The 25,503-nt window shown below is 37.2% G+C and overlaps 3 protein-coding genes and 1 pseudogene across 3 annotated transcripts; 1 reads left to right on the top strand and 3 right to left on the bottom strand.

The window, feature by feature from the left end:
- Positions 1-767: 767 nt before the first annotated feature.
- On the top strand, positions 768-4,942 carry LOC116022757 (TPR repeat-containing thioredoxin TTL1). The gene is made up of 7 exons (XM_031263617.1): positions 768-1,881; positions 2,822-3,017; positions 3,096-3,277; positions 3,361-3,694; positions 3,790-3,991; positions 4,070-4,176; positions 4,317-4,942. The coding sequence occupies exons 1-7, from the start codon at positions 1,085-1,087 to the stop codon at positions 4,467-4,469; spliced, it is 1,971 nt and encodes a 656-aa protein (XP_031119477.1). The 5' UTR covers positions 768-1,084; the 3' UTR covers positions 4,470-4,942.
- A 3,588-nt stretch (positions 4,943-8,530) lies between these two features.
- LOC116021679 (ubiquitin-conjugating enzyme E2 36) lies at positions 8,531-11,729 on the bottom strand. The gene is made up of 8 exons (XM_031262143.1): positions 11,599-11,729; positions 11,383-11,410; positions 10,942-11,028; positions 10,401-10,459; positions 9,408-9,449; positions 9,253-9,326; positions 8,920-9,017; positions 8,531-8,808 (listed from the first exon to the last, which is right to left on the bottom strand). Exons 1-8 carry the CDS (start codon positions 11,632-11,634, stop codon positions 8,771-8,773), a joined length of 462 nt encoding a protein of 153 aa, XP_031118003.1. The 5' UTR covers positions 11,635-11,729; the 3' UTR covers positions 8,531-8,770.
- Positions 11,730-16,179: 4,450 nt separating this feature from the next.
- Positions 16,180-17,056, bottom strand: LOC116023432 (annotated as a pseudogene).
- A 608-nt stretch (positions 17,057-17,664) lies between these two features.
- LOC116022709 (phosphoenolpyruvate carboxylase-like) lies at positions 17,665-23,469 on the bottom strand. Its single transcript, XM_031263540.1, has 11 exons — positions 23,414-23,469; positions 22,947-23,145; positions 21,789-22,180; positions 21,612-21,696; positions 20,909-21,131; positions 20,258-20,361; positions 20,062-20,149; positions 19,777-19,931; positions 18,524-19,522; positions 18,061-18,447; positions 17,665-17,958 (listed from the first exon to the last, which is right to left on the bottom strand). The coding sequence occupies exons 2-11, from the start codon at positions 23,112-23,114 to the stop codon at positions 17,665-17,667; spliced, it is 2,895 nt and encodes a 964-aa protein (XP_031119400.1). The 5' UTR covers positions 23,115-23,145; positions 23,414-23,469.
- Between the last annotated feature and the right edge of the window lie 2,034 nt (positions 23,470-25,503).

Here is a 25,503-nt window from a genome sequence, read left to right as displayed (position 1 = left end):
TGTAGTAACTTGCTAACTATGTAATATTAGATTCAATCGCACTTAAAAAAATAATTTAAGAGATTTTGTGCATTTTTTTTAGTTAGAAGGCTCAATTGTATTATTCGCCCAACTTATAATACTTATTTGACCTTTAAATGACCTTTAAAAAAAATTAAAGGCGGGTCGAAATCTAGTTGTCTTTTGTTTTGTTTTTTAATACTATAATAATACATAGTATAAGATATGATTAATTTGGTTGCATTTTTACCATTTTTTATTAGAAAGATGCTATTTTCTCGTTCTTATTTTACCTCATAATATTCACGTTTTGATGTGTAAATCTAGAAAAGTGAATATTAAGAGGTAAAAATCATGAGGGAAAGTAACTTTATTATTATTATTATTATTGGGTAACAAGAGAAACCAATATTTACTTTCTGAGAATGTGTACGCAATGAATCATATATAAAGAACTCAACTTAGAGACCATTGCTAAGAATTAAAGTGAATCATGTTCCTTGAACTCAATCCCTTATTTATTTATTATTATTTTATTTTACCATTGACATATTTATTTATTGTAGTTTTAAAGTTTATTGAAATATATAAAAATAAGTTAATTCGCGGAGCATTAGGATTTGAAAATATGGGATAAGATGTGGATTGAAAAGATATGCAAAAAGAAAAAATTGATGTTAAAAGGTGTTTTTAGAAATAGAAAGGGTGTTTTCAAAAAAAAAGAAAAAAGAAAAAACGAAATGGAAAGGGTGGAGTGAAAGAAAAAAGAAAGCTGCGGTTTTTCTCCTCCTTCTCTTCCGCTTTCTCACTGTAAAACCATTTTCTCTCTCTCTCACTTTCTCTCTCTGCTCGCCACCCCCCACTTCCAACTCGACACTGGCATTCATTCATTCTTAGCTTCTCTGTGTTTTTATATCACGAGATCCCCATCTATCTCTTTTCCTCTTCCTTCCTGCATGTCTTTTTCAGACCCTCTCTTTTTCCATTGCAGCACAGCACAGCAGAGATGTGTATGCTCTGAACTCACTGTATAGATTCATTCGTATTTAGAGAGAGAGAGAGAGAGAGAGAGAGAGTTTGTAAAATGTCTGATTCAAGAAGGGCATCATCGGTGTCGTCGGATATTGGGATTGAGGCGTTGAGTGATCGGTTAAGGAACTCGGTCCGCCCGGAGATGAACAAGCCAGATTTCAGGGAACTCGATCTGGGTTCTCCGGCTTCTCCCTTGCGGACTGTCCCTACTACCAGTAGTAGCTCTAGTTCTTCTGGATCCTTGTCGGGTCGGAACGGGGCTCCCAAGTCCGCTGAGCTGTCCGGGTCGGTGGAGAGTTCACCCTCACCCTCACCCACACCGACAGCGCGCGCCCCCTTCAATCGCTCAGGTGGGAGCTGTGTCAACTCTCCGCCGCCCTCCAATGCTTTTCCCACCGGCAATATCTGCCCCTCCGGCAGGATTCTCAAGACCGGGATGGCCAGCAGGGCATCCAAGACTGACGTTTTGGGCTCCGGAACTGGGAATTACGGCCACGGCAGCATAATACGCGGCGGATTCGGAACTATTCACAAACCCACCAATTTAAGAGGATCATTAATGGCGGCGGAAGAGACTCAGAAGAAGAAGGAAATGTTGGGAAATGATCCAGAAGAGTTGAAGAGGACAGGCAATGAGAATTACAAAAAGGGGAATTTTGCAGAGGCTTTGAATCTATATGACAAGGCCATTTCAATATCTCCAGGCAATGCGGCTTACCATTGTAACCGGGCTGCGGCATTGATTGGTCTCAAGAGGTTGGTAGAGGCAGTGAGGGAATGTGAGGAAGCTATTAGGTTGGATCCCAGATATGTTAGAGCCCACCATCGATTAGGATCTTTGTTCCTTAGGTAAGTATAGTGTTTGCAATAATAAAGTTTGAATCTTTATTAATGTTTTCTTTTTGATTCCAAAGTTTTCTTGTCTCATTCTCAAGTTTCTTTGCAAAAGTTCTTGTGTGTGACTGACTAGGTTTAGGGTGATTAATATTTGGTTAGTTTATGTAATTGTGCCATAGCCTATAGCCTATAGCCTATAGGTGATTGTATTTGTTGTGGTGATGTTAGAATGGCTGTTTTTCACTTTGCAAGATCTGGTTCATTAGGGTGAATGAATGGACTGGTTTGTTTGGATTGTTGTGGACATTGTTACTGTTAGATATTCCTTATGTTCCCTTTATTAGCAGGACTGTCCTTGCTTTTAATCACACTGTACTTTCCTTGCTTTTAATCTAGGTCACTGTACATTTTCCTTTTACCTACATAGAAGATTCTGATCTCTAAGCAGGTGGAAACTCCATGTTGGTTACTAACATTCAGTTTTAAGTGTTACTTAGTATGCTAGGCTACGTAGTTGACATGTGGACTTTGTCGGTTATAGTAAAGTGTTAATTTTTTATATTTCTTTTGTTAGTACACCAGAGTGATGAGGGATGTGAGGTATGTATGGGATTCTAATCCATCCCAACTTTCCAGAAATGAGCTTAGGCTGCCACTGGGCTAAACACTGAATTCCATTAATTTTCAAGATTTATTACTGTATAATCGCTTGGACTTGAGATAAATGAGATTCTTTAACTCAGGCAAAATGTCTGAAAAAGAAGCTTAGCATATTTGTAGGCTGATTTCAAGATTATATTGTGTGTGGTTTGTGTAATGGAGTCTGTTTTGGATTGATTAGTGGCTATGGTTCACTGTATTCCCTTTTCTGCTTATTGTAGTTAGGTTCTTGGAATTTGCTTTGCTCGTATTGCATTGAGCTGTAAGCGATCTAATTCATCTAGGGTCACAGTTTAGGACAGGTAGAAAATGCCAGGAGGCACATTTGTCTTCCTGGGCACCAGCTAGATCACTTGGAGTTGCGGAAGTTGGAAGCAGTGGAGAAACATATAGAAAAATGCAATGATGCACGGGGAGCCAGTGATTGGAGAAGTGTGTTGCGGGAAGCTGATGCTGCTATTGCTTCTGGAGCCGATGCATCTCCTCAGGTAACGGCAATGCTGTAGAAATGGCAATGCGTGGAAAGGGTTAACCTTGACAACTGACTCGGTGAAATTGAATTGCAGCTCTTTGCATGTAGAGTAGAAGCACTTGCGAAGCTCCACCAGTTAGACAATGCTGATTCAAGCCTATCAAAAGTTCCTAAAATAGAATCAACTGCTTCTTTCTCCCAGTCAAAAATTTTTGGGATGCTTTCTGAAGCGTACGTGTTCTTTGTTCGGGCTCAAATTGAGTTGGCTCATGGAAGGTGAGTTCCTAATTGTAAGCCTCATCCGTGAATGACATCATGATCTCATCTGGAATGTGACATAGAATTGTGAATATTTTCAGGTTTGAAAGTGCGCTTGCTGCCATTGAGAGAGCTAAACAGATTGACTGTCAAAACGTTGAAGTTTCTGTTTTACTCAACAATGTGCGGTTAGTTACCCAAGCTCGTACCCGTGGCAATGATTTATTTAAATCCGAAAGGTTTACAGAAGCTTGTGCCGCTTATGGGGAAGGCCTCAGGTTTGATCCTTCAAATTCAGTTCTCTATTGCAATAGAGCAGCCTGTTGGTATAAGCTGGGACAGTGGGAAAAATCTGTGGACGATTGCAGCCAAACTCTCCGCATCCAACCGAATTATACGAAAGCTCTTCTTCGAAGGGCAGCCTCAAACATGAAGGTAATACTCCTTTGTCTTTTACAACTTGCCACAAAGGCATTTTGTTGGCGACTTGCATCATTTGAGTTAAAATGTGGCTGAATCGACTGCTACAGCTAGAACGGTGGGCTGAGGCTGTAAGAGACTACGAAGCCTTGAGGAGTGAATTTCCACACGACACCAAAGCTGCTGAATCACTGTTTCACGCCCAAGTTGCCCTGAAAAAATCCAGAGGGGAAGAGGTTTATAGCGGGAAATTTGGTGGAGGTGTTGAAATAGTCTCAGGTCTTGAACAATTCCAATCTGCAATTTCCTCTGGTAGGCTCTTTTCTTAATAATTTAACGCATACTTTATGATTCCAGTGTTTCAAAATTTACAATTGGTGGAAATCGCAGGGACATCGGTGGTGCATTTTAAAGTGGCATCCAATATACAATGCACACAGATATCGCCAATTTTGGACACATTGTGCACCAGATATCCATCAATAAGTTTTCTCAAGGTAAACTACCAAACACAATGGGTTCTGTACATTTCTTGGGATATGCCTTTATTATGCTTGGAAACAATGTATGCAAACATCTAGAATATATGTTATATTCGAAAAAACGTAAAAACTTATAGTTCAATTTGTAAGTGAAGGTGGACGTGGAAGACAGCCCAGCAATCGGCACAGCTGAGAACATCACGACTGTGCCAATGTTTAAAATTTACAAAAACGGCAGCCAGTTGAAGGAACTGGTCTGCCCAAGTCCAGAGGAGCTGGAGTCTTCGGTGAGGCATTGGGCTATCTAGAACACTATTCAAGAATTACTTCCTGGCGATTATAACCGGACCTACCACATAATAATCTCAGATGGAGCCATTTCAGCCAAAAGGCAAGTGGAATTCAGAGAGATAGTGTAGTTCGTTTTCGTTTTTTGATTTAATCATTCATTCCTCATCGCCTTCAAGTTCTAAAATTTTCTCATCTCCTAATCTCACATCATATCATTTAGTTTCTTCAAATTCTTCTTCCTCCTCCCCCTTTATTAGCTAGACATTTAGAAGACCGAGAGAAGAGATGGTTGGCTGGCTGGCTGGCAATTAGATGAGGATCTAAACATGTATATATATGATAATATATACAAAATCTTTGCAGGCCATTGAGGGAGATTGGATGTCTGATGGATTAGTGAAAGAAGGATGAATAGTATGTGTTATTGATATTGATATTGTGTTGTTCAACCTTTCCATCAATAAAATTTTTCATTTTTTTTCTTGTTTCATATGCTTGTATATTGGACTTGGCTTGTTTTTGCATTGTTTTAATATAGCAATCGGTCTCGATTTCTGTATGCTGCATTGCCATATTTGCCCCTTAAGTGGAGGGGAATGGAGCAACAACACCTGTCTCCGTGGTTTGAACTCGAACTAGGTTTGTTGAGCGAGTTGGGGGTGTGGGGGCAATAATTTCGTAAATGTACCGTTAGGGTTGTTTATAAATATGATGCTTGTAACCTTGGATGATTTACAATCAATAAAAATCTCATTTGCTCCCCTAGACATAGACTTTGAACTAAACCCTTTGTTTTTGTTTTTGGTTCTTGATCTCTTAATTCCCTTTTTTGAAAAAGGTTTGAATCTAAAACCTTGGGCCAAGCTGGCATTAATGAAGAAGCAAGGGCAATGAATTGAAGACACTACTTTATTTAATTTCCAGTTACCAGTGGAAGAAGGTAGTCTCTGAAGTTTGTGTGGTGATTGATACGAGTCATTACTCATTATCTTGTTGTATAGTTGTCCCATTAATTCTTCTTTATCCATTTCTTCCCTCTTTAATCTTCAACATTGCATGCCCTAATTAATTAAGAACATCTCATCTGCTCATTATGGAAGGGTGAATACATCTTTCCCCATCTCTTTTTTTTGCATCAAAACCATACCCTGCTGGTTAAGCACTACTATATGATGTGACAGTTTGGAGAGCAAGAAAATGACTTCTCTAGAAAACATTTTCATTTCTCGTGTTTGGCTGCACAAAAGAAAACTGTTTTTGTGTGTTTAGTTCATTTTTCAGAAAATGAACAGGAAAATGAGCAAAATTGTATACTTTAACATTCCATAATAATGCGAAGAGAATTTTAACTTGTCTAGGACGGTGTAATCTTCAAATCTTTAACATACAATAAATATGACTTCATGTATAAACCCAAACAATAAATTTATTAAAAAAAAATAACATTGGACTGGTTTCCCAAGCCGGAAACTAGACCAGAGCATTGGTTTGGTTTCCGGCAAGGAAACCAATTGCCGGAAACCAGATTGGATATATTATATTAATATCATTATTTATTTTGGACATATTAATGAAATATATTGGTGCTAAAAATAATTAGTTTAAATATTTATAAAATAATATATGAGTTAGCATGTAAATATCATGATGGGGGCAAAGATAATGTAAGTGTCACATCAGCTAAGTTAAAGGTCATATTAACAACATTAAGGCCTTTCTCAATGGTTAAACTTGGGTGTGGTTTTTGAGAAGTTTTTGTACAGTAGTTATACCGTGAACCATGGTCCACAATGCACTGTGGACCATGGGTCATGATTGATACTGCAATTGTGTTGAACGGATACTGTAATTGTGTTGAAAGGGAACTGCAGTTGCGCGGAACAGAGGCCGTTTCATCTGTCTGGAACTGCAGTTGTGTTGAATTGATATTGCAGTTGTGTTGAACAAATACTTGTGTTGAAAGGATACTGCAGTTGTCTTGAATGGATGAACGACCTCTGTTCTGCACAACTGCAGTGTCCTTTCAACACAACTGCAGTATCAGTTCAACACAACTGAAGTATCCGTTCAACACAACTACAGTATCAGCCATGACCATGGTGCACAATGCATTATGGACCATGGTCCACAATATAATTTGCGGTTTTTGTAAGTGTTATTAGGAAAGGGAAAATAGGGGTGGAGGAAAAAATATAAGGAAAAAACAAAACAAAACAAAAAAAAAACTGAAAAAAGTAAAAAATAAAATAAAATAAAAGATAGTGCACGCGCCCGCCTGGGCGCGAAATCTGCGCCTCATTTTTTCAGCTCCCTTTTCTAGTGGGGTCCACCATAACCTGCAAAAACTCCCATTTGCTGGAGAAAGAACCCAAAATAAAACACCCTTTCCCATTTGTTAAAAATGCAATGAATCGGCTTTTACTGTTCCAAAACACACTATTGGGGTTAGCCTAACTATTGTTTTTAGTTGTACCACTTTTTTAAGTACAATGATTAAATTGAACAAAATATAGTATAGGGACCTCACATGTACTTTGACCGATTTTATGAAATAGGAAAGTCCTTAGAGCGAGAGATTTCACCTTTTGTGGGTAAGGATAAGTATTAGGTTTTAAATACTATACCCCTGTTCTAAAAAAAAAAAAAATACACTTATACTCTTTGTCACATTGATTCAGTCCCGTCAAGCGAGATTTCAAATCGAATATAGTTTGTGAAGAAGTATGGTCGTCCACTCCTCCCTCCGTGTTTTAATTAGGTGTGGATGAAGTAAGAGTCGTCTAGTGGAGGGTTGAATGAATGAATGCAGATTAGATAGAAATGATATGATGTGAGCATTTATACACCTAACTAACTAACTAACTTCCAACTAGTGAATGAAGGAGATGATGATATATAAATGCTTATATATGTAGTGGCTGTTGACGTCTGTCTAATACACACCCTACCCTTCGAATTGGGTAATTGCAGCTTTGCAGTTTGGCCGGTCCGGTCAACCCAAGCAACAGGGTTGCCCACTGTTTTATTTTGGGAAATTGACTGAGAGGGACGAATTTCAAAGATATTTGATAAAAATGAAATTTTTTAAAAAGTTGTACAAAAGTGGGACTAGTGTTTCTCGTAATACTGGCAAGTGGTGAATTGTTTATAATTTTTTTCAGAAATTCTCATAGTACTTGCTTTTCACGTTGACTGATGATTTTTTTTTTTTTTTTTTTTGTGGAAATTCTAGAAACTCGTTTGGGAATTGCGTTTTTGACAAGAAACTCATTTTCTAAACGAGTTTTTCTTACTTTTGTACAACTTTTTAAAGTTTCCCATTTTGGTCAAATATCCATGAAATTTGCTCATTTCTGTCAATTTCCCATTTATTTTATGTAGCGTTCGGAGAGACAACCCTTTCTCTCATCTTTTCGTCTCTCACCTATGTCAAAGTTCGTAGTTGTTTAAGGGAAGGTAGGGGGAGAAGAGAGTGTATGTTGTAGTAATTTGAATTTTTTTTTGCAAGTTTCACCATATTAAAAGAAATCATGGCTTTCAAAAAAAAAAAAAAAAGAAATCATGCAAGGTGGTGCACATCTTGCAAACCAATCGCACTCAACATTCATGTTAAACGCATAACTGACGATTTTTCTTTTTTCCCCTTCTCTTTCTTTCTACTATTTCCCACCTGACCTAAAAAAACCCTTAAACAAAAAAGTTGGGATGCTAGTCCTTGAACTTTATATAAAAACAAAACAATTAGGTTCATTTTGATGTAATTAAACCAAATAGCTTGTTAGATAAAATGCTAATGTAACAATATTATTATTATTATTTTAAAAATAAAAAATAAAAGGAAAAACAAATGGCTAAGCCGGCGGTGATTTGCTAGAAAAGATAGAGGCAATCGACTTTTACGACAATCATTATTTCAGCAAATTTTACTGGCGTGCATTAAATATGTTCTTTTCTATAAATAGATTCATGCAAGAACTACCCATAAAGAAAGTGAATAAGCAAGGGAAGTGTAAGGGCTGAATTTCTTTAAATGCCCTTGCGGCCTGAGAGACCTGGTACCACAGAAGAACACACAAGCTGGCCAAATAGTAATTGTGAGACATTATATAGCTTTTTTGCAGAGATGATGAAAACAGAATGCACCATTTAATTGTACAACTTCTTCATGGCAAGGAAACAATTATCCTGTTGTAGCCAGGATGAATATATATATTCCAATTTGAACCAAGCATCCTTGGCAACATTTAATCAGACACTTGATATAATACATTGCACATTTTGTTATTTATCGCACCATTTCCACTTCAACAAACTAACTTCAGGCACCGCTAGCATACAGGCGTGTCCATTCCTTTGCTGCAATCAATAATAAATAACATAAATAAACGTAAATTATAGTAATAGTAAACGAATGGTTCTTTTCTTTTGTGTTCAACGTGCAAAATTCTAAACTGTGAGTGCACCCACCTGTTTCAACAGCTTCGGCCTCATTTGTCTTCCAATGCTTCGCAATGTTTTCAGATAGCGGGTCATCTGGATTTGGAGCACTTAAAAGTGCTTGAATACTAAACACAGAATTCAAATTGCATCACCTTGGCAATTGTAATCAGTGTGCAATACAACAAACGTATAAATTTTCTAGTCTAAAGCAGGTAAGTCTCTTTTCTTCAACCAAAACAACCATTACGCTGACTTTTATGTCTCATCAATCTCTTTTTTTTTGCTCACAGACAACTTATTTACACATAATGTGAAGTCAGTAAAACCATTGAGATACTAGAAACTTCAATCAATCAATACCTCAAAAGCACAGTGCGTATCTGAAGAGCAGGACTCCATTTGTCTTTAAGAATATCAAGACAGATCCTTCCAAGCTGCACACAAAGTTTCAATCTGTAAAAAGGCAAGTAATCTTTCAAGTCAAAATGTAAAATGACAAAGCAATTATAACAAACCTTATCAATGTTAGGGTGGTAGATTTTGGTGAGGAACCGAACCTGTCAAATGTAAAATATGAATGATGGTTATCTCAAAATCACCTGGGAAGGGGGATGCAGAAAATAGTATCCCAATGACTTGTCTTCATAGAAGTAAAATATGATGAAACAACATTATGATTCAAAAACACTGAAAAATGTATAGAAGCTCGCTAACTTCAGATCCTCAAACTGAAATTGAATCTTCAGGACTTCTTAAAAGCTATCCCCATTAAGTTCAGCAAATATCCAATACATTTAAGTCGGTGAAAAAAAAGAAGAAAGTTTTACTGCAGTTACGCTACGTGTGATCATGAAAACATTGAGGAAATTATTATTATTATTATTATTTATTTTCTAAAAAGAACATTAAAAGCATCTTCTACCCAAAAATTTCCCAACATAATACAGAAATACAGTTTGGTATGCTCACTATGGTTTTGTTTTGTTCCTTTGATAACATTGCGGAGGGGACAAAATTAGAGAGAATAAAGTGTGTAAAAAAGATTAGACAGATCACTTTAAGCCTCAGTAACATTGCATGAACAAATTGAAGAATAGATGTTCAATTTCTATAACTGGCATTGTTACCTAAAATAAGGCAAAAATGATGCACTTATCATAACATATAAATAGCAGGCACCAAATATAGATAGGCACTACTTGGTCTGCAATGGAAATTCAGGTGAGCAAAATAGAAAAGTGCAAATCAGGTGCACCATCTGAATGACACCATTAGGTATTTAGGTTAAACAAATGCATGGACAATCCAGTAAGTACACACATACAAACATAAATATTGCATACCTAGCTCTAAGATTCATCACAGTAATGGGAACCAGGATGCTAATATGCATGTAGAGAGCAAGTAGTGGAACTCTATAGTCAACAGCTAGCCAAGCAGTCAGATTATATTCTGCCCCAATAAACTGACCAAGCAAGTCTTTGACATAACAAAATGTATTGGAATACCTTAGGAGCAGCCATTGGGTATTCTTCAGGTAAAAATAATTCCAGCTTGAAAACACCTCCTACAGTGGAAAACCATGCAATGGAATTAAACCAATGAATAGTTGAGGAGAGTCTAGCAGAAGGTAATCAAGTATTTGCAGGACTGCTACACATTTAAACATAACAACAATGCAGATGTGCCACAACCTAAATACTATTAACATTGTTAATTTTTCTCATTGCTAGATCAGCACTAAACTAGCAAAACATATTTTACCCTTACTCTTTCAGTCTTTCTCCCAGTAGAAGGAATTAAAAAAAGGTTAACATTTAATTTCTAAAATTGTACCTATTTGATCACAAACATTTACACTCAAATTAGACTACAAAATTAATTAATATTCAAGAACTAGACTAATTGTCAACATTTCAAATTGAAAGCTTCAGTTTTTGCAGCCTCACTTAGTCAACAGATAGAAATCAAGTTATAGAACACATGAAACCCAAAAACATAACTGACACAAAATTCACAAACCATCTAGTCAAAAGAAAAACTGATTACCTTCATAGGGAGACTGTGTTGGACCAAGAATCATGACATTAAAATACCGCATGTTTTCTTCCGAGGGAGAAGCACTTATTCCAGGTGCTGCACTCAAATAGAAGCACTTATTACAAACAACTAACTTAACTCCACAATATTAATTTCATATCATATACCCCCCAAAAAAGAGAATAGAATAACAACCAAAGCCTAAATAATTACATTTGGATAATTAGGGAGACATTTACACAAACGGACATTGCAAGGCAAAGCTAAGAATTAATTCCTTGAGAGCTAAAACTTAACATAAAATCATCCCAAGCAAGATAGCCCAAAATTCAACACAAACGCATGCAGTATATACATATGCCTGTATTCAAGTGTGATATATATAACACACGCACAAAATAGAGAGAGATAGAGAGAGAGAGAGAGAGAGAGAGAGAGAGAGAGAGTTACCTGGTTCGCTGAGGAGGCGCTGTGTTTCCTGAAAGATGAAAAGGAAAAGTGATGAAATTGAGATCGAAACGAAAGAGAGATCAGAATAACAAAACCCTAACTAAAACGGAGATGCAATATACGGAGCAAATGAATTCAGAATCCAAGTTTGCAGCTGAATCAGAAGCGGAACTGAAAGACAAACAGAAGATCGGAGACGGAACAGAGATACGTTACCTTGATGATTCTACGGGGAAGATTGCTGTTCGCCATTGAATTGAATCGAAAGTTCCTTTCGGTCGGAGTTTTTACGCTAAGGCTTCTGTAGAGACAGCGATAGAGTGTTGAGAGTCGGAGACTTTCTCTCGCCAAAAGCGCTGTGCGGAAAAATCTGTATCTGTAGAGCTTTATTATATAGGTTTGCAAGTTGGGGCTTCATTTTTCTAAACTCTCTATTTGTTTCCCCAATTGTTTTATTTTGAGGGAAATTTGCTATCAATTATTATATTTCTTATCAATTACGGAGTATCATATATCATCCTCCAAAAATTCTTCATATTTTATCAAACAGAATTTGTAACTTATTTGTAAAGTAAACTATAAGCTTTTAAATACTATCAAACAGAATTTGTAACTTATTTAAAAAGTAATTTATTTGCATAGGAGGATTCCGCGAGCGGAGGGTGGACATTTTGTAATTTTTTCCTCGGATTTTATTCCCTCTTTTTCTATAAAAAAAAAAAAAAAATCTTTTAAATACTACCAAACATAGACTCAGACTTATATTTGAGCAGGGAGTGTTGGTAGAATTTAAAAGAGTAGAGAAAGTTCATATGAGTGAAAATCATAATTTTAGATATTCAAAAGTTTTTAAACATTCTACCCAACCCAAATATTTATAGGGAATTAAATATTCATTAGCATTCATGACATTTCAAAATTAAATTTAAAATTTAAATGTAACTTCCAAAATTAACAAATTTTAATTCTAAGATAAATTAGAATTAATCAGTATTAATTACTAAACTAATCAAGATTAACTCACATTTTTAGTACGTTATAACAATAAATGTGATACAACAGCAAATGACAAGAGCAGTAAGTAATACAATGAACAATATTGTTGCTCCCTTACTGCTCAAAACATTAAGGCTTCGAAGCACCCTTACTGCTTCACAACTTTTATTGCTTAGCAGCAAGGCTTCACGAAGCCTTCGCCCTCCAGTAAACTAAGGCTTCAACGTTTATATATTTTTTTAGTTGAAAAAATTATTTAAAAAATTTGGCAAAATATTAGCTTGCAGTTTATTAAGTCACTACTGTTAGTTCATCAATTTATTACTATAGGTTATTTATGTCACTATTTCAAGTACATTAAGTTACTACTATAAGTTCATTAAATTACCATTACAAGTTCAATAAGCCATTACTATAGGTGCATTAACTCACTATTGTAGGTTCACCACACAATTATTGAAATGATATATTGAAAAAAATATCATTATGTGTGTTGTTTAAAAAAATTCAACGAGAATTTTTTAACAATTTATTTTTTATACTTTGATTTTATTTATACAAAAAATGTTTAAGTGATGATTGATCAATTTATATGAACATACAATAATGTTATAATAAACATGCATTCATATTTGATTTGGTTATATGCCATAGACCATGATTTACATTGTAATGTGAATCAAGTTAAATTTTTTTTTTTTAACTTACACACACACATACACAGGTGGGTTCAAATGAGAACAACGCTCTCATGTAAGTGATGACTGGTAGAAGAAAAAGAGAGTAATGAAAACTATTGACCACTCTTTTTTCTAAATGAAAAATGATATATGGACTATCATGAAGTAATAATAAAACTCTAGTTAGTCATCTCGTGTCATGATTTTATTGATAAAAGAAAAAGGGTAACAAAACTATGAGTTAATACCTCCAATGATCCTTCGAGTATTAGCGATTTACCAGGTGTGGTCCCTCGTCTTTAAAACGACCACAAGACGTCCTTCTAGTTTAAAAAATTTACCACCCGTGATCCTCCGTTAAGTTTGCTGTCAAAATGGTGTTAAATCTGAGGGCAAAATTGTCTTTTCAGCTATACTCATGGACCATTGGCATTTTCACCTGAACAACAGCTGAACGCTTCCTCGTTCGCTCCCAGGTGCGTTCTCACTGCACATTTGAGTTTCATGATTGATTTAGAGCTTAGATTGTCGTGATTCCTTAATAAAATGAAACAACCTCCGCTCCGGAACATACAATTCGCGAGCATCATGGACTTGCCGTTCCCGAAATACCAGAACGACGCGACGGAGGACACTGTTACGTGTTTGAAATCATGTCCTTACATTCCTGGAATACCTAAAGGAAGAAAATTTTGGGTTTTATATTCACATACTTACGTGTTTGAAATCATGTCCAGAAATGTTTGGTTTTCCTATACGTATCATCCTGTTATCAACAGCACAGCCTGATCTCCGGTACTCAATATGCGGAGCAAGTGAAAATAATTTCACACAGAACAGCATATACCACACCAAACTTAACACACTTCTTTCGTCCCTCTTGTCTAACCTCTCGACAGGGTGAGCGCCGTCGTGCTATGCAGAGGTGACGTTGAGCCGGATGCTTCCATGGGCGATATGTCATAGTTGCGTTGAGGATGCACGTCGAAAGACGTTGCAGTCGTGTCCCAATCAGAAGGAGGCATTCGGAGGGTACGACGAGTGCATGATCCATTATTCCAATGTTTCCACCCTAGGTTCCTGCACAGCGAGCTCTCTCCCTCTTGTTTTTCACCTTACACCGCGAACCGCAACAAACAGTGGCGACTCCCTCGTTGTTCTTTGCTGGAATGGTGTCGCTATGCCCCTCTCTGTCGACCCGGGTTCCCTTCTCCGGCGAGAACAACAGGCGACACAAGCTGACCGGCATGACTTCTACCCATGCGAGCTCTCTCCCTCTCGTTTTTCACCTTCCACCGTGAACCGCAACCAACTGTGGCGACTCCCTCGTTGTTCTTTGCTGGAATGGTGTCGCTATTCCCCTCTCTGTCGACCGGTTCCCATCTCCCCTGACCGTTGATGGAATGGTCCTCAGTTAAGTTTGCTGGTCCCTCGCTGTTCCGCTCTCCGGCGAGAACAACAGGTGACACAAGCTGACCTTCCACCGCGAACTGCAGCCACTGCCATAAACACCACCACCCCGGAATCTGCTACTGCTCTATTGACGACGAAAAAAAAAGGGTTAGAGAGAGAGATACCGGCCGGAAATCGAAACCCAGCACAGGCGTCTCCTCTCCTCCAACGATCCACAGGCGTCTCCCATGTAAGTATGTTACCTGACTTCTTTTTTATGTTATTGCTGCTTTATTTTCTAAGACTAATGAGCAAGAAATTTTGTTTTTGTGTTAGAAATAATCCATGGAGAACTTAGGTTGAAAACTGTGGTGGAAAAGAAGAAATCCGTCTGGTTTAGGTGAAGAAGAAGAAGAGTAGCTTAGAGAATGATGAAAGGACACATTTGTCCTCCAACTTAACACCCTTTTGACAGAAAAGCTAACGGGAGGACCACGGGTGGTTATTTTGAAAAAGACAGAGGACGACTCCTGGTCGTTTTAAAGACGAGGGACCACCGCTGGTATATCGCTAATACTCGGAGGACCAATGGAGGTATTAACTCCAAAAACTATTAACCACTCTTTTTTTTTTTTTTTTAATTATGAAATGTAGAGTAGAAATTGAAAGTATGTATAATATCACTCTTATAATTAGTTTGCCGAATAACAACAACAATAGTAGCTTAACGTCCATGAAGTTAGGAAACTTATTTATTTACTTTTAATTTTCTGTATTTGTATGTAGAGTATTGCATAATTTTAGAATGTTTAATAGTTTAAATGTTTTTTTTTTTTTGTTTAATAGTCTAATTACGTTTTTCACATATAGTTCAACAGTAGCCTAATTAACACATTTAAAAAAAAATTAAGTAAATTTAAAATTTAAAATTTTGTTCTATTGATGTGGCAAGTGACTCACACTCACCCATTTCCTCTCATATTTAATTTCAACTTTTTGATAGTGCTACCACATTGGGAGAAAAGGGAAAAAAAATTGTGTAAAATTATCAAATCTCAAATATGTAATATTTGAATCATCACGTATAAAACATATCTCAAATATGTAATTTTTTTTAGGAGTTAATCCCCAAAATGGTCCTTCGACTATAACCTTTTCTCAAATTGGTAACTTGACTTTCAATTGCACCTAATGTAATCCTCTAACTATTGAAAATTAAGCCAAAATGGTCCTCCGTTAGTTTGCGGTCATCTAAACGTTAAATATGAGGACAAATAGGGAATTTCAGCTCAATTTTCCACCTACTTCATCTTGAAAGTTTACCAGCGTTGGGGTGCCTTTAGGTGGTGGCTAGTCTCCTTGCGATGTCAGAGGCCGTCCGTTGGCAATGACATTTGTTGAGTATCAGCCCTCGGATGTGGAGGTAGATTTTTGTAAACCAGATTTCTTTATCGACGCTATCGTCCTCAGAGGAGCGTTGCATGCCCGGGAGAGAGGCATCGCCGTTGTCTGCGTTGCCGGAAATGCTGGCCCACACTGTAGTAGATCGTCAGCAAAGCTTTGACGTTCGCCGCCTCCACCATCGACCGGGATTACCAGTTTGAAATTGCCTTGGGAGAAACCAGCTCGGCAACACACATTATGCCGCTACCTCTCGGTTCGGTTTAGACATGTTCCTGAAAAAATTCACCTACCTCGTACGCATTGCCACTAGATCAAATAAAGCTTTTCAAGACACAAAAGAGAGAGACACACCAAATTTGGGGATTTGATCCATTGCCTTGGTGTCAAACGACCCAATACTGTCAAGGAAGACTTTGGCTTCAACTCATGTTGTACTAGGGCTCCAAGCTTGTCGTGATTGTTGAGCTTCGCCTTCATGGTTGTGTGAGCATCAACAGCATATGAACATCGCACTATTAGTGTGCTCTCATTTGCAGAGAATTTTCTTTCCATCTCTCCAACAACAGTTCCTCTCTTTTTCTAGTCCAGATGGTGTAAATATGTTGCCCTCAATGCATCTCCTTTCTCAGCTAGAATTACATAAACAGAAAAATTGGGTTTTGTCAAGCTAACACCAGCATTGTATTTTGTAAAGTCACGAAAAGCGAAGGCGTAACTAGCTTCTGTGCCAAAGGCAATGTGTGGAGTGCCAATTGTTGCCGAAACATCAATATCAGGAGACTTGTTCAGACCCATAGCCATAGTGAACCTTGCATGTTCATTGAAATATTGAGCCTTAAACATCCCAGATTTATAATCAGGTAATCTGCATGAAGCAATAACCTTTAATTTGTTGATGGAAGAATATCATCGAAGGTCAATGTTGTCAAGATATTTGAGTCAGTGTCAATTTTGACATCTATTGTAGTGTTCTTGCAATTGTACTTTGCTTCCACATATCCGGGGGAGAGGCTTCCCTTCTTTGCTAAAACTGAAACAATGGCAACTCCGTCATGACTTCGAGAAGCGACAGTGAATTTCGGAGAAGAGGCCCGGTCCCTCAGAACCCATTTTTTTGACTGGGGAGGCGGGCGGGTGATGAAGAACAGAAGAATGAAGGAAAAAATTAAAGATTCTGCATAAAATTCCCCTTTTGCCCTCATATTTCACTGTAAGTTGACAGCAAAGCTAACGAATGACTGTTTTGGCTTAATTTTCAATAGTCAGAGGACTACATTAGGTGCAATTGAAAGACAAGTTACTGAATTGAGAAAACGCAATAGTCGGAGGACTATTTGGGGAATTACCTCTTTTTTTTAGCATCGTCATTTTCCTTAATTTTTGTTTGTTTGTTTGTTTGCTTGCATTTTTTATTTTTATTTTTTTAATTTTTTTTTAATGTACATCTTTTATTTCTTGCAAATTGATGTACTGCATTGAAGAAGCCCATTACGTTAGAAGTATTATAGAAAATGAATTCAACCTTCCAAGAAACAAAACAAAGCATACATCACACATATATGCAGGTCAAAGATAATGAGACTTTGAGCATAAAGAACTATGTAAGTTATTTGATCATATTGAGACTTTGAGCATAAATAACTATGTAAGTTATGATCTCAAAGTATCTGTCTAACAGGGTGGACTAAAATCATTGCCACAATGAACATAAACAGGTTGATGATGACTACACATCAGATCATCTGTACTTATAGCCTCCAGATGATGTTTATTTAGGTAGCACCACGAAAACCCAGAAACCAGAAATGGATTAACCTGTATTCTGCATTCCAGCAGCAATGCCCTTCATGGTCAAAATAAGGGTGTCCTCCAAGCCTGGCGCGTACTCGCTTGTTGGGTTCAGATTCACGAGGTCGGTAGCTGATTTTGACTCCACTAACTCTTTGCAGATGTGAGGCCTCGGGGTGACATGGTAGTTGGGGTCGCGTATAAGCTTCAGAGTGTATGCTTGGCACACGTTTAACGTTGTGATGTAGGAATCGCGCAGCCTGAGTCGTTGCTTCAAGTGAGGGTCTCCCTCCAGCAGATCCTTGTGGCCAGCGATCTATTCGAAGATTGGAAATTTTCAGCAGAGAGTTTGGAATAATCAATAATGCATGTCTGTCTGTGGACTGTGATGTTATTATTAGGTTTAATTTTGAGTTACCTGGAGCAAAAGGCTCTTTGTCTGCTCGAAGTTAGCCCTCAAACGCTCGCCAAATGGCCATAACTCTTCCAAAACGAGAAGCTTGTCGTACAGTGCAGCAATGCCAGGGTCTCCCTTGGCGAAAACCATCTCCACGAGATCAGCTGTGACTCTAAAGAAAGGCCATTGGTTGTACATCTCTTGGAACATTACGAGGTTCTTTGCATCCTTTTCAACCGCCTTTGTAAACGCTGCGCCAAAACCAAGCCAAACCGGGAGATGGAACCTGGTCTGTGTCCAGGCAAAGATCCACGGAATGGCTCTCAGGGTTTCAATTCCTCCACTTGGTTTGCGCTTTGATGGACGACTCCCAATGTTCATTCTCCCATACTCTAGCTCGGGTGTGGCCTGCAGTTAGGAATGAGTATATGGACAGCCAAAATATTTGCTAATGCGTTTACTTACTAGAAAAAATTAAACTTACCAGGCGGAAGTACTCAACGAAGCGAGGTTCTTTGAAAACTATTGAGCGATACTCTTCTGTAGCAATCACCGCTATTTCATCCATGAGTGCACGCCATTCTGGTTTTGGAGAAATTGGTGGATGCATACCATGCTCGAGAGTAGCAGCAGTGAAACGCTGGAGTGTCCTAAAGCACAAGTGCTCCTCCCCGAACGATTGCTCAATGACTTCGCCCTGAACTGTGACACGGAGATTCCCAAGAATCGTGTCGGGTGGCTGTGACAATATAGCGAGATGTGTCGGGCCACCTCCTCTCCCAACTGTACCACCTCTACCGTGGAACATAGTGAGCTTCACGCCATATTTTTTCGAAACTTTTACTAGCTCCTCCTGAGCCTTGTATAGCTGCCAGGCAGCTGAAAGCCGACCAGCATCCTTGCCAGAGTCCGAGTACCCAATCATCACTTCTTGCTTACCATTAATTCGGTTTCTGTACCAATCAATCGAGAAAAGCCGTGACAGTGCAGCAGGAGCAGCCTCCAGATCTGCTAATTTCTCGAAAAGTGGAACCACCCTTAGAGGATGGATCACGTGGCATTCGCGTTGCAGAAGTTCAACCGCAAGCACATCAGATGGCGCTGTCGCCATCGAGATGATGTACGCTCCAAAGCAGTCGGGTGGCAGTTCAGCTATAACGTGCAGCGTATGCAAAACATCAGCAATTTCTTCTGTTGCTGGAAGATCCGGTCCAAATAAAGGTCGCTTGCCACCAAGTTCAGAGAGAAGCCACTCCTGTCTGCGCTCTTCGGACCATTCTTTGTATGAACCAATTTCCAAGTGCTTAGTTATAGCATCCAGAACATCAGAGTGCCGATCCGACTCTTGCCTAATATCAAGTCTAACCAGTGAGAGACCAAATGTAGAAACCTGCCTCAGAAAATCCAGTAAACTTCCATCTGCAATGGCACCATCCCCACACGCACATAGAGATCTGTAGCAGAGCTCAAGGGGTAGCAAGAACTGCATATATTTTACAGCATCACATTCAAATGAGGATCAAGAAAGATAATTAATTCGATTCACATTAACAGCCAAAGAATAATGGACACACCATAAGAAAACATATATGTGTGTGTAAGTATGAATGCATGTGGAACTTCATAAAGACTTCTCTATTTCATGTCTTCCAAAATTTTGGGGGCAATTCTAAGTAATAAAATGCTCTAATGTTTGGCAACTGGAGAACAACATAAAAAATGGAAAACTATAATAACCTGCTCAACACTCGTGAAAGTTGCTTCTTCTGGGATATCGGAGTATCCATGGGATAATAATTGGTGAGTACGCTCACGGGTATGGTATAACTTATCCCTCACATCACCAAGAACAACACGATATGGTTCACTTGGTGGAACTTGTTTCCAAAATTCTGCATCGCAAAGAAAATGTGGTACACTTATTAGAAATGCATTATTTATGCAAGAGATAAAAAATTTCACTGCAGACCGCAATCTAATTTTGATTGAAATATGCATCTACTTGATTATTGTACTAGTTACCTATATAGTGTTTTGCATCCCGCTTTGTTGACTGATGAAGTTCATCTGCTTGATCACGAAGTTCATCATTGCAGCGCCACATAGACAACTGGCAAAAGTAGTGGACTAATAAGCGTTTGAAGTATTTCTTAAAATATCCGGTCTTTTAAAGAAAAAGCATCATGAGGTATATTTAAGCACAGTAGAAATAGAATACCTCAAACATAAGATCCTCTATTTGGGAATAGTACAAGTTTGCGGCCATCATTCTGGCCAGTAAGCAAACGTCCCTTGTGACCTCAGGAGTCACCCTTGGATTACCTGCAACAATGCCATTCCAGCATTAAACCATGCACTGAAGAGAGGAGGTAACACAACCTCATTTTTATTTTTAAACTGTTCTGAGCTTGTGGAAGAACTTTAGAAAAGTTTATTTTAGTGATTTTGTTTCGTTTATGCACCGGATATTCAGCTAAGGGTCAGAAACCAGTAAGAAAATTGGTTCTGCATCATCAAAATTCTACATGGAATGTCTCAAACACTCAAATCACACACATTTTTAGTTTTTTTTCTTAAACTATATTTATTGGTAAGTGATTATAATCTTTATTTTTGTTAAGTAATGCTATCCACCCCTCCAAAAATTTCCCATCCAATCTTTCCCTCCTTAGATGGCATTTTCTAATTGGACAATTAACTTTCTTTTTAACTAATGGTGGGGTCACCCAAGTCATTGGCACAATGATTTTAAGCCACATCATGGGGGTGAAATATTAGGGGAAAGTGTCATTTTCCTTTTTATTACTATACAATGACATGTAAAATACAGAAATTGAATATGGACTTGTCAGCAGGAAGGGGATTTTACCATCACGATCACCACCCATCCAAGAGGAAAATTGAATGAGAGGGGCGTTATAGGGAACACGCTCTTTAATCCCTATGTTTTTAAGTGCTGTGTCAACACGCCGCAGAAATTTTGGAACACCCTTCCAAATGGTTTCGTGGAAGTAACTCATTCCAGCTCTCATTTCATCCTGGGGAGTTGGTGGAGTTCTCCGGATCTCATCAGTGCGAAAAGCAGCTTGAATCTGCAAGGTTTAAGACAGGAAACTGATATAAAAAGCCAAACTGTGCTAACCATGATGTTACTCTATGGAGCATATCAAACTTCATGATCGTTTTTCCAATTCACACATGAGAAGCACACATAATCCAAGTCCTTAATACAAAAGTTCATCTTCATGTTTACTTCTTTGTCAGCAAGAATCAGCGTTTTTGGTTTTATTGGAGTAATAAGAAACTTCGCATGCATTTCGTGTTCCAAGACCCCCACTGTTATAAATATAGCTTTCACAAACTTGAACATATGGAAGCTGGGCTTTAGAAAGATTGTTTCATGAGGACATGGAGAGGAGGAAATCTAGAAAAAGGGTCAGTTTCATGCACAGAAAAAGATACAATGCACGATAATTTGTCAATAATTGATGATCTTAGATAATTACAAGTGTAGATTCATTCACAGTTTGATGATTTACAAAATTTAAGTTGCATTTAACAGTGATACTTACCTCCCTTTGCAAAGCTTCATCTAGCTCCTGTTTGTCATCAGGGGTAATGTCTTTGGCATATAACTGAGCCAAGGAATTTCGGATCCTAGAAACAAGATTAGGTAAGAGAAAGAAAATAGTTGGACAAAGAAACCCAATAAACTTTATGTTTGTCATCGGGTGTGATGAGTCTCAAACCTTGCATGCTTTTGAAGCAATGATCTCCGGACAGATTGAGTAGGATGTGCAGTTAAAACGAGATCCACGGTCTGATTTTTAAGTGCATCAAATACTTCTTGAGGGGACTTCTTCATGTCCACCACGAGTCTCTTGATCGTTTCTTCGATGTCAGATTCAGTTGTGGCACTGTTCTCATCAGCAAAATCCCCCTTCTTTAGTTTCTGCCTTCGACGATGAGCAATCTGAACCTCCTCAGCCAAGTTTGCCAAGTTAAGCATGTGAGAGAAAGCTTTCGCAATCACAATTGAATCACCCGGATCCAAACTTGTCAATACACTTCCAAGCTCCTCCAGCTTCTTGGGATCATGCTTGCCTTCATACTCAGCAGAGAGCTCATAACATTCTTGGACCTGAGATCAGAAAAGGAAAATATAATGCTTCAACATTGACCGTTATCACAGTTCACTCACACCTAACATACAAGTATAAGAAGCAACCCACTGAAATTTCACATGTAGTCTACAGCATAAATAACCAGATAACGAATCATTTTACTCCAACAATAGATCACACAACTAAAATAGCTCCAGAGTACTTGAATTCCTTTGTGATCCCAATATAAAAGGCATTTAATGATCATTCTTTGAGGGAATGCACCTTTTCTTTTTTGTACATCTCAAGGAAATGGAAATCAAACCTAACACCCCGGCCCAATAGGACAGTGGAGGGGTAAATCATGGTGAGTTAACAGCGGTCCATTAGGTGAGAAGACCAGAGTCTTGTGCCCACAAAAAACACACCACATTGGGTGAAATTCGAGGGTCGATACTATGTCCTTGCCCACGATCTACCACCCAGGAACAAACTGACATGTCCGTGCGGGCAATCAAACCTAACACCTCCTACATAGGGTCACAATCTTATGCCACTAGTTACAATAACTTTGGCTGAAATTCACCTTTTGGGCATATTACAATTCCAGATAAACAGTACAACTAGTGTATTCAAAATGAAGGAAACCCATTGCTCCAATTGATATTAATAGTAAGGTCAGATCTTGATCATCATAGCTTAACCATCATGTCATGGAATCAAACATCATTCTACTAAAACATATATATGTGATTAAATGAAACATGAGAATCATATACACAAACACTTGAGAAATCACCGTACCGTTTCTCTGAGCTTCTCTCCATGCAAATCCTGAAGAATATCAAGAAACCGATCGAGAAGCAAAGCATCATACTCGATAAGCTTGTCGTCCTCAGACACCTTACCGGGCACCAAAGACCGCAATTGCGCATCAATGGATGCCATCTTCTCCATATTACGACCCGCCATGGCTTTTTTCCACTCTACCCACCCACTTTCACTGTCAATTTAAGGCTATCATAAAATCATTAAATAAATAACAACAACAATAAATGGGCATACCAAAGATCACAACTTTATACTAATCACAGGCATGGAGAACGATCAAGACACCGAAAAATAGAGAATGCAGGTTCAATGGAATGATTCATCTCGAATACATATGAATAAATTGCATCGTATGTTACATTTTTTTTTATGTATGCGTATACATATTGTTTAAATGCATGGATCGAGAACTGGGAAGGGGGTAAATCAAGAATGGTTACCTGAATCTGGGAACGCGAAAAATGAGAAGAAGAAGAAGAAGACCACAATTGTTATGGGGAATGGAAGAAGTGGCTGTTTAGCTATTAGCTATAATGCTATATATAGAAAATCGACATAGAACTAGGAAGTAGCTTCATCATTATTAAAAACTAGTATTTGGGCTCGTAGTTCGCATTAAACCGAAATATAATTCATATTAATAAAAACAAAATCTTTCATTAGTACAATTTTTATTTGTAATACAATTGTACATTAAAATTAAAATATGGTAATACAATTATTCTTTTTTACTTTCTTATTCGTAATACAATTCTAGAGTAAAATACTAAAATTACTAATTGCAATCTTCAATAATAATAATAATTTAGTCAGAATAATACACAAGCACCGTTGCTTCGACCGAATAGGTTGTTCGATAATGCTAAGTGATGGTTAGAATCAACTGTTGGTTCACCCACATTTAGTCCAGTTAATTCCAGAGCGAATGGTAAGCAAATTTGTTATCTAAATAACCTACTTAACTATTTTCCTGAATTAAAATGCATTTTTAATTTTCCTCCCTTGATATATATAATTGCAATAGCCAGTAGTGAAGCATTGTACAGTTGATTTATAGTTTGCTCTCTAAGAACACCTATTAATATGCCTAGGAATAGTAATACGACTCACATTGAAATTATTTGTAATAACCATAATATTTTATTATATACAAATTTTGATTTATATGTTGTTTTAAATTATTGATTACTATAATTAATGTGTTAATTTTATTATGTATTTATTTGTTTTTATTATTTCCCAATAACGCACAAAATCATGAGGGATCTATTGAGATTCGTTATACCGGGTAGTGCTGAAAAGACATTTGGTGAAAATACAATAGTTTTTTTGCGGCGATTTTAGACATATTCTTTCCGTTATTCCGAAAGTACCGAGACCAGTAGTTGTTGGAGTCACTATTAATTACTAAATACACTAATTCAAAACTACATTTAAATGAAAACTGAACACAAACCATATAATTTTACTAATAAACAAGTAATATCACTTATAAGTCCATACTATAAGTTTAGAAGCCGCACAAACGTAATCATAAAAGTTCATAAATTCAATACCTTAACTTCATCAGATATTTACCTTTATAAGGTATTAGCACACTCAATTTATAAATCTGTAACTTTAAATACCTACCATTCACATATTATGAACTTAAAACATTGTTAGAATTACTTAACATGATACACATATATACTTATAGTTAACACATATGTACTTACATGTTTAAATTTATATACATATAGTTAAGAGATTATGTACCTACTCTTAAAGAGACCAAACTAAAAGAAAAAAAAAAACAAACAAACAAACAAAAAACTCAACGCTACTTTAACAAAATAATGTTGTTTTGAATCATGTTTCACAATGCAAAGTGAAACTTAGTCGATAATATAATTTGGGAGTTTGCGCAAATTCGATTAGCCATTAACGGGCCAGGCCCAAATATTCATATGGATCTTGATCCATTGAAATAAGATTATCCACAACAATCCTTACTATATACACTAAAAAATATTATTGTAATAAAACTATTACTACCTCCGTCCCATTTTGTTTGTCTGATTCGGTTAACGAGGCTTGATTGAAGTTATTTTTAATTCAATTTTTCATAATATTAAGTTTAGTATTAGTATATAAAATTTATATATTTAGAAACTACATTAAAAGTACTATTAAACACAAAAAGATAAATTTAAAAATAATTAAAAATTATTAAAGAAAATAAGCAATGAAGAAAGAGTTAGTTTGACCAATGAATAGTAAACATGACAGGTAAAATGGGACGGAGGGAGTAAAATTTAACAAATTTATGCTATAATATATAACTTTCCTTCGATAACAAGCATAAAACAAAAAACAACTAAAATCAAAATTTAAAATTATTATTATATATTTGAAATTAAAATTAAGAAAAAAGGTCAAATAGGCCCTTGAATTTTATACAAAAAGTCAATTAGGCCTTTAAACTTTTAAAAGTTAAAATTAAACTCATAAACATGTTATTTTGAAGCATTGAAGCCTAGAAACCAGT

The sequence above is a fragment of the Ipomoea triloba genome, chromosome 6 (assembly GCF_003576645.1).
Source record: "Ipomoea triloba cultivar NCNSP0323 chromosome 6, ASM357664v1".
Classification (NCBI taxonomy): Eukaryota; Viridiplantae; Streptophyta; class Magnoliopsida; order Solanales; family Convolvulaceae; genus Ipomoea; species Ipomoea triloba.
Note: the sequence above shows the minus strand (reverse complement) of the source record. Positions and strands in the feature narration are given on the sequence as shown.

Bases quoted from the DNA above. Each gene is read 5' to 3' on its own strand.
- LOC116022709 (XM_031263540.1), bottom strand. From the start codon at position 23,114: ATGGCGGGTCGTAATATGGAGAAGATGGCATCCATTGATGCGCAATTG. The intron at 19,932-20,061 runs GTAACTAGTACA...TTTGCGATGCAG, and splicing joins GGATGCAAAACACTATATAG to AATTTTGGAAACAAGTTCCA. The intron at 19,523-19,776 runs GTTATTATAGTT...AAATATATGCAG, and splicing joins CTTTCACGAGTGTTGAGCAG to TTCTTGCTACCCCTTGAGCT.
- LOC116022757 (XM_031263617.1), top strand. From the start codon at position 1,085: ATGTCTGATTCAAGAAGGGCATCATCGGTGTCGTCGGATATTGGGATT. The intron at 3,018-3,095 runs GTAACGGCAATG...ATTGAATTGCAG, and splicing joins GAGCCGATGCATCTCCTCAG to CTCTTTGCATGTAGAGTAGA. The intron at 3,278-3,360 runs GTGAGTTCCTAA...GAATATTTTCAG, and splicing joins ATTGAGTTGGCTCATGGAAG to GTTTGAAAGTGCGCTTGCTG.
- LOC116021679 (XM_031262143.1), bottom strand. From the start codon at position 11,634: ATGGCGAACAGCAATCTTCCCCGTAGAATCATCAAG. The intron at 11,029-11,382 runs GTAACTCTCTCT...ATTTGAGTGCAG, and splicing joins GCGCCTCCTCAGCGAACCAG to CACCTGGAATAAGTGCTTCT. The intron at 10,460-10,941 runs GTAATCAGTTTT...TTTCCACTGTAG, and splicing joins AACACAGTCTCCCTATGAAG to GAGGTGTTTTCAAGCTGGAA.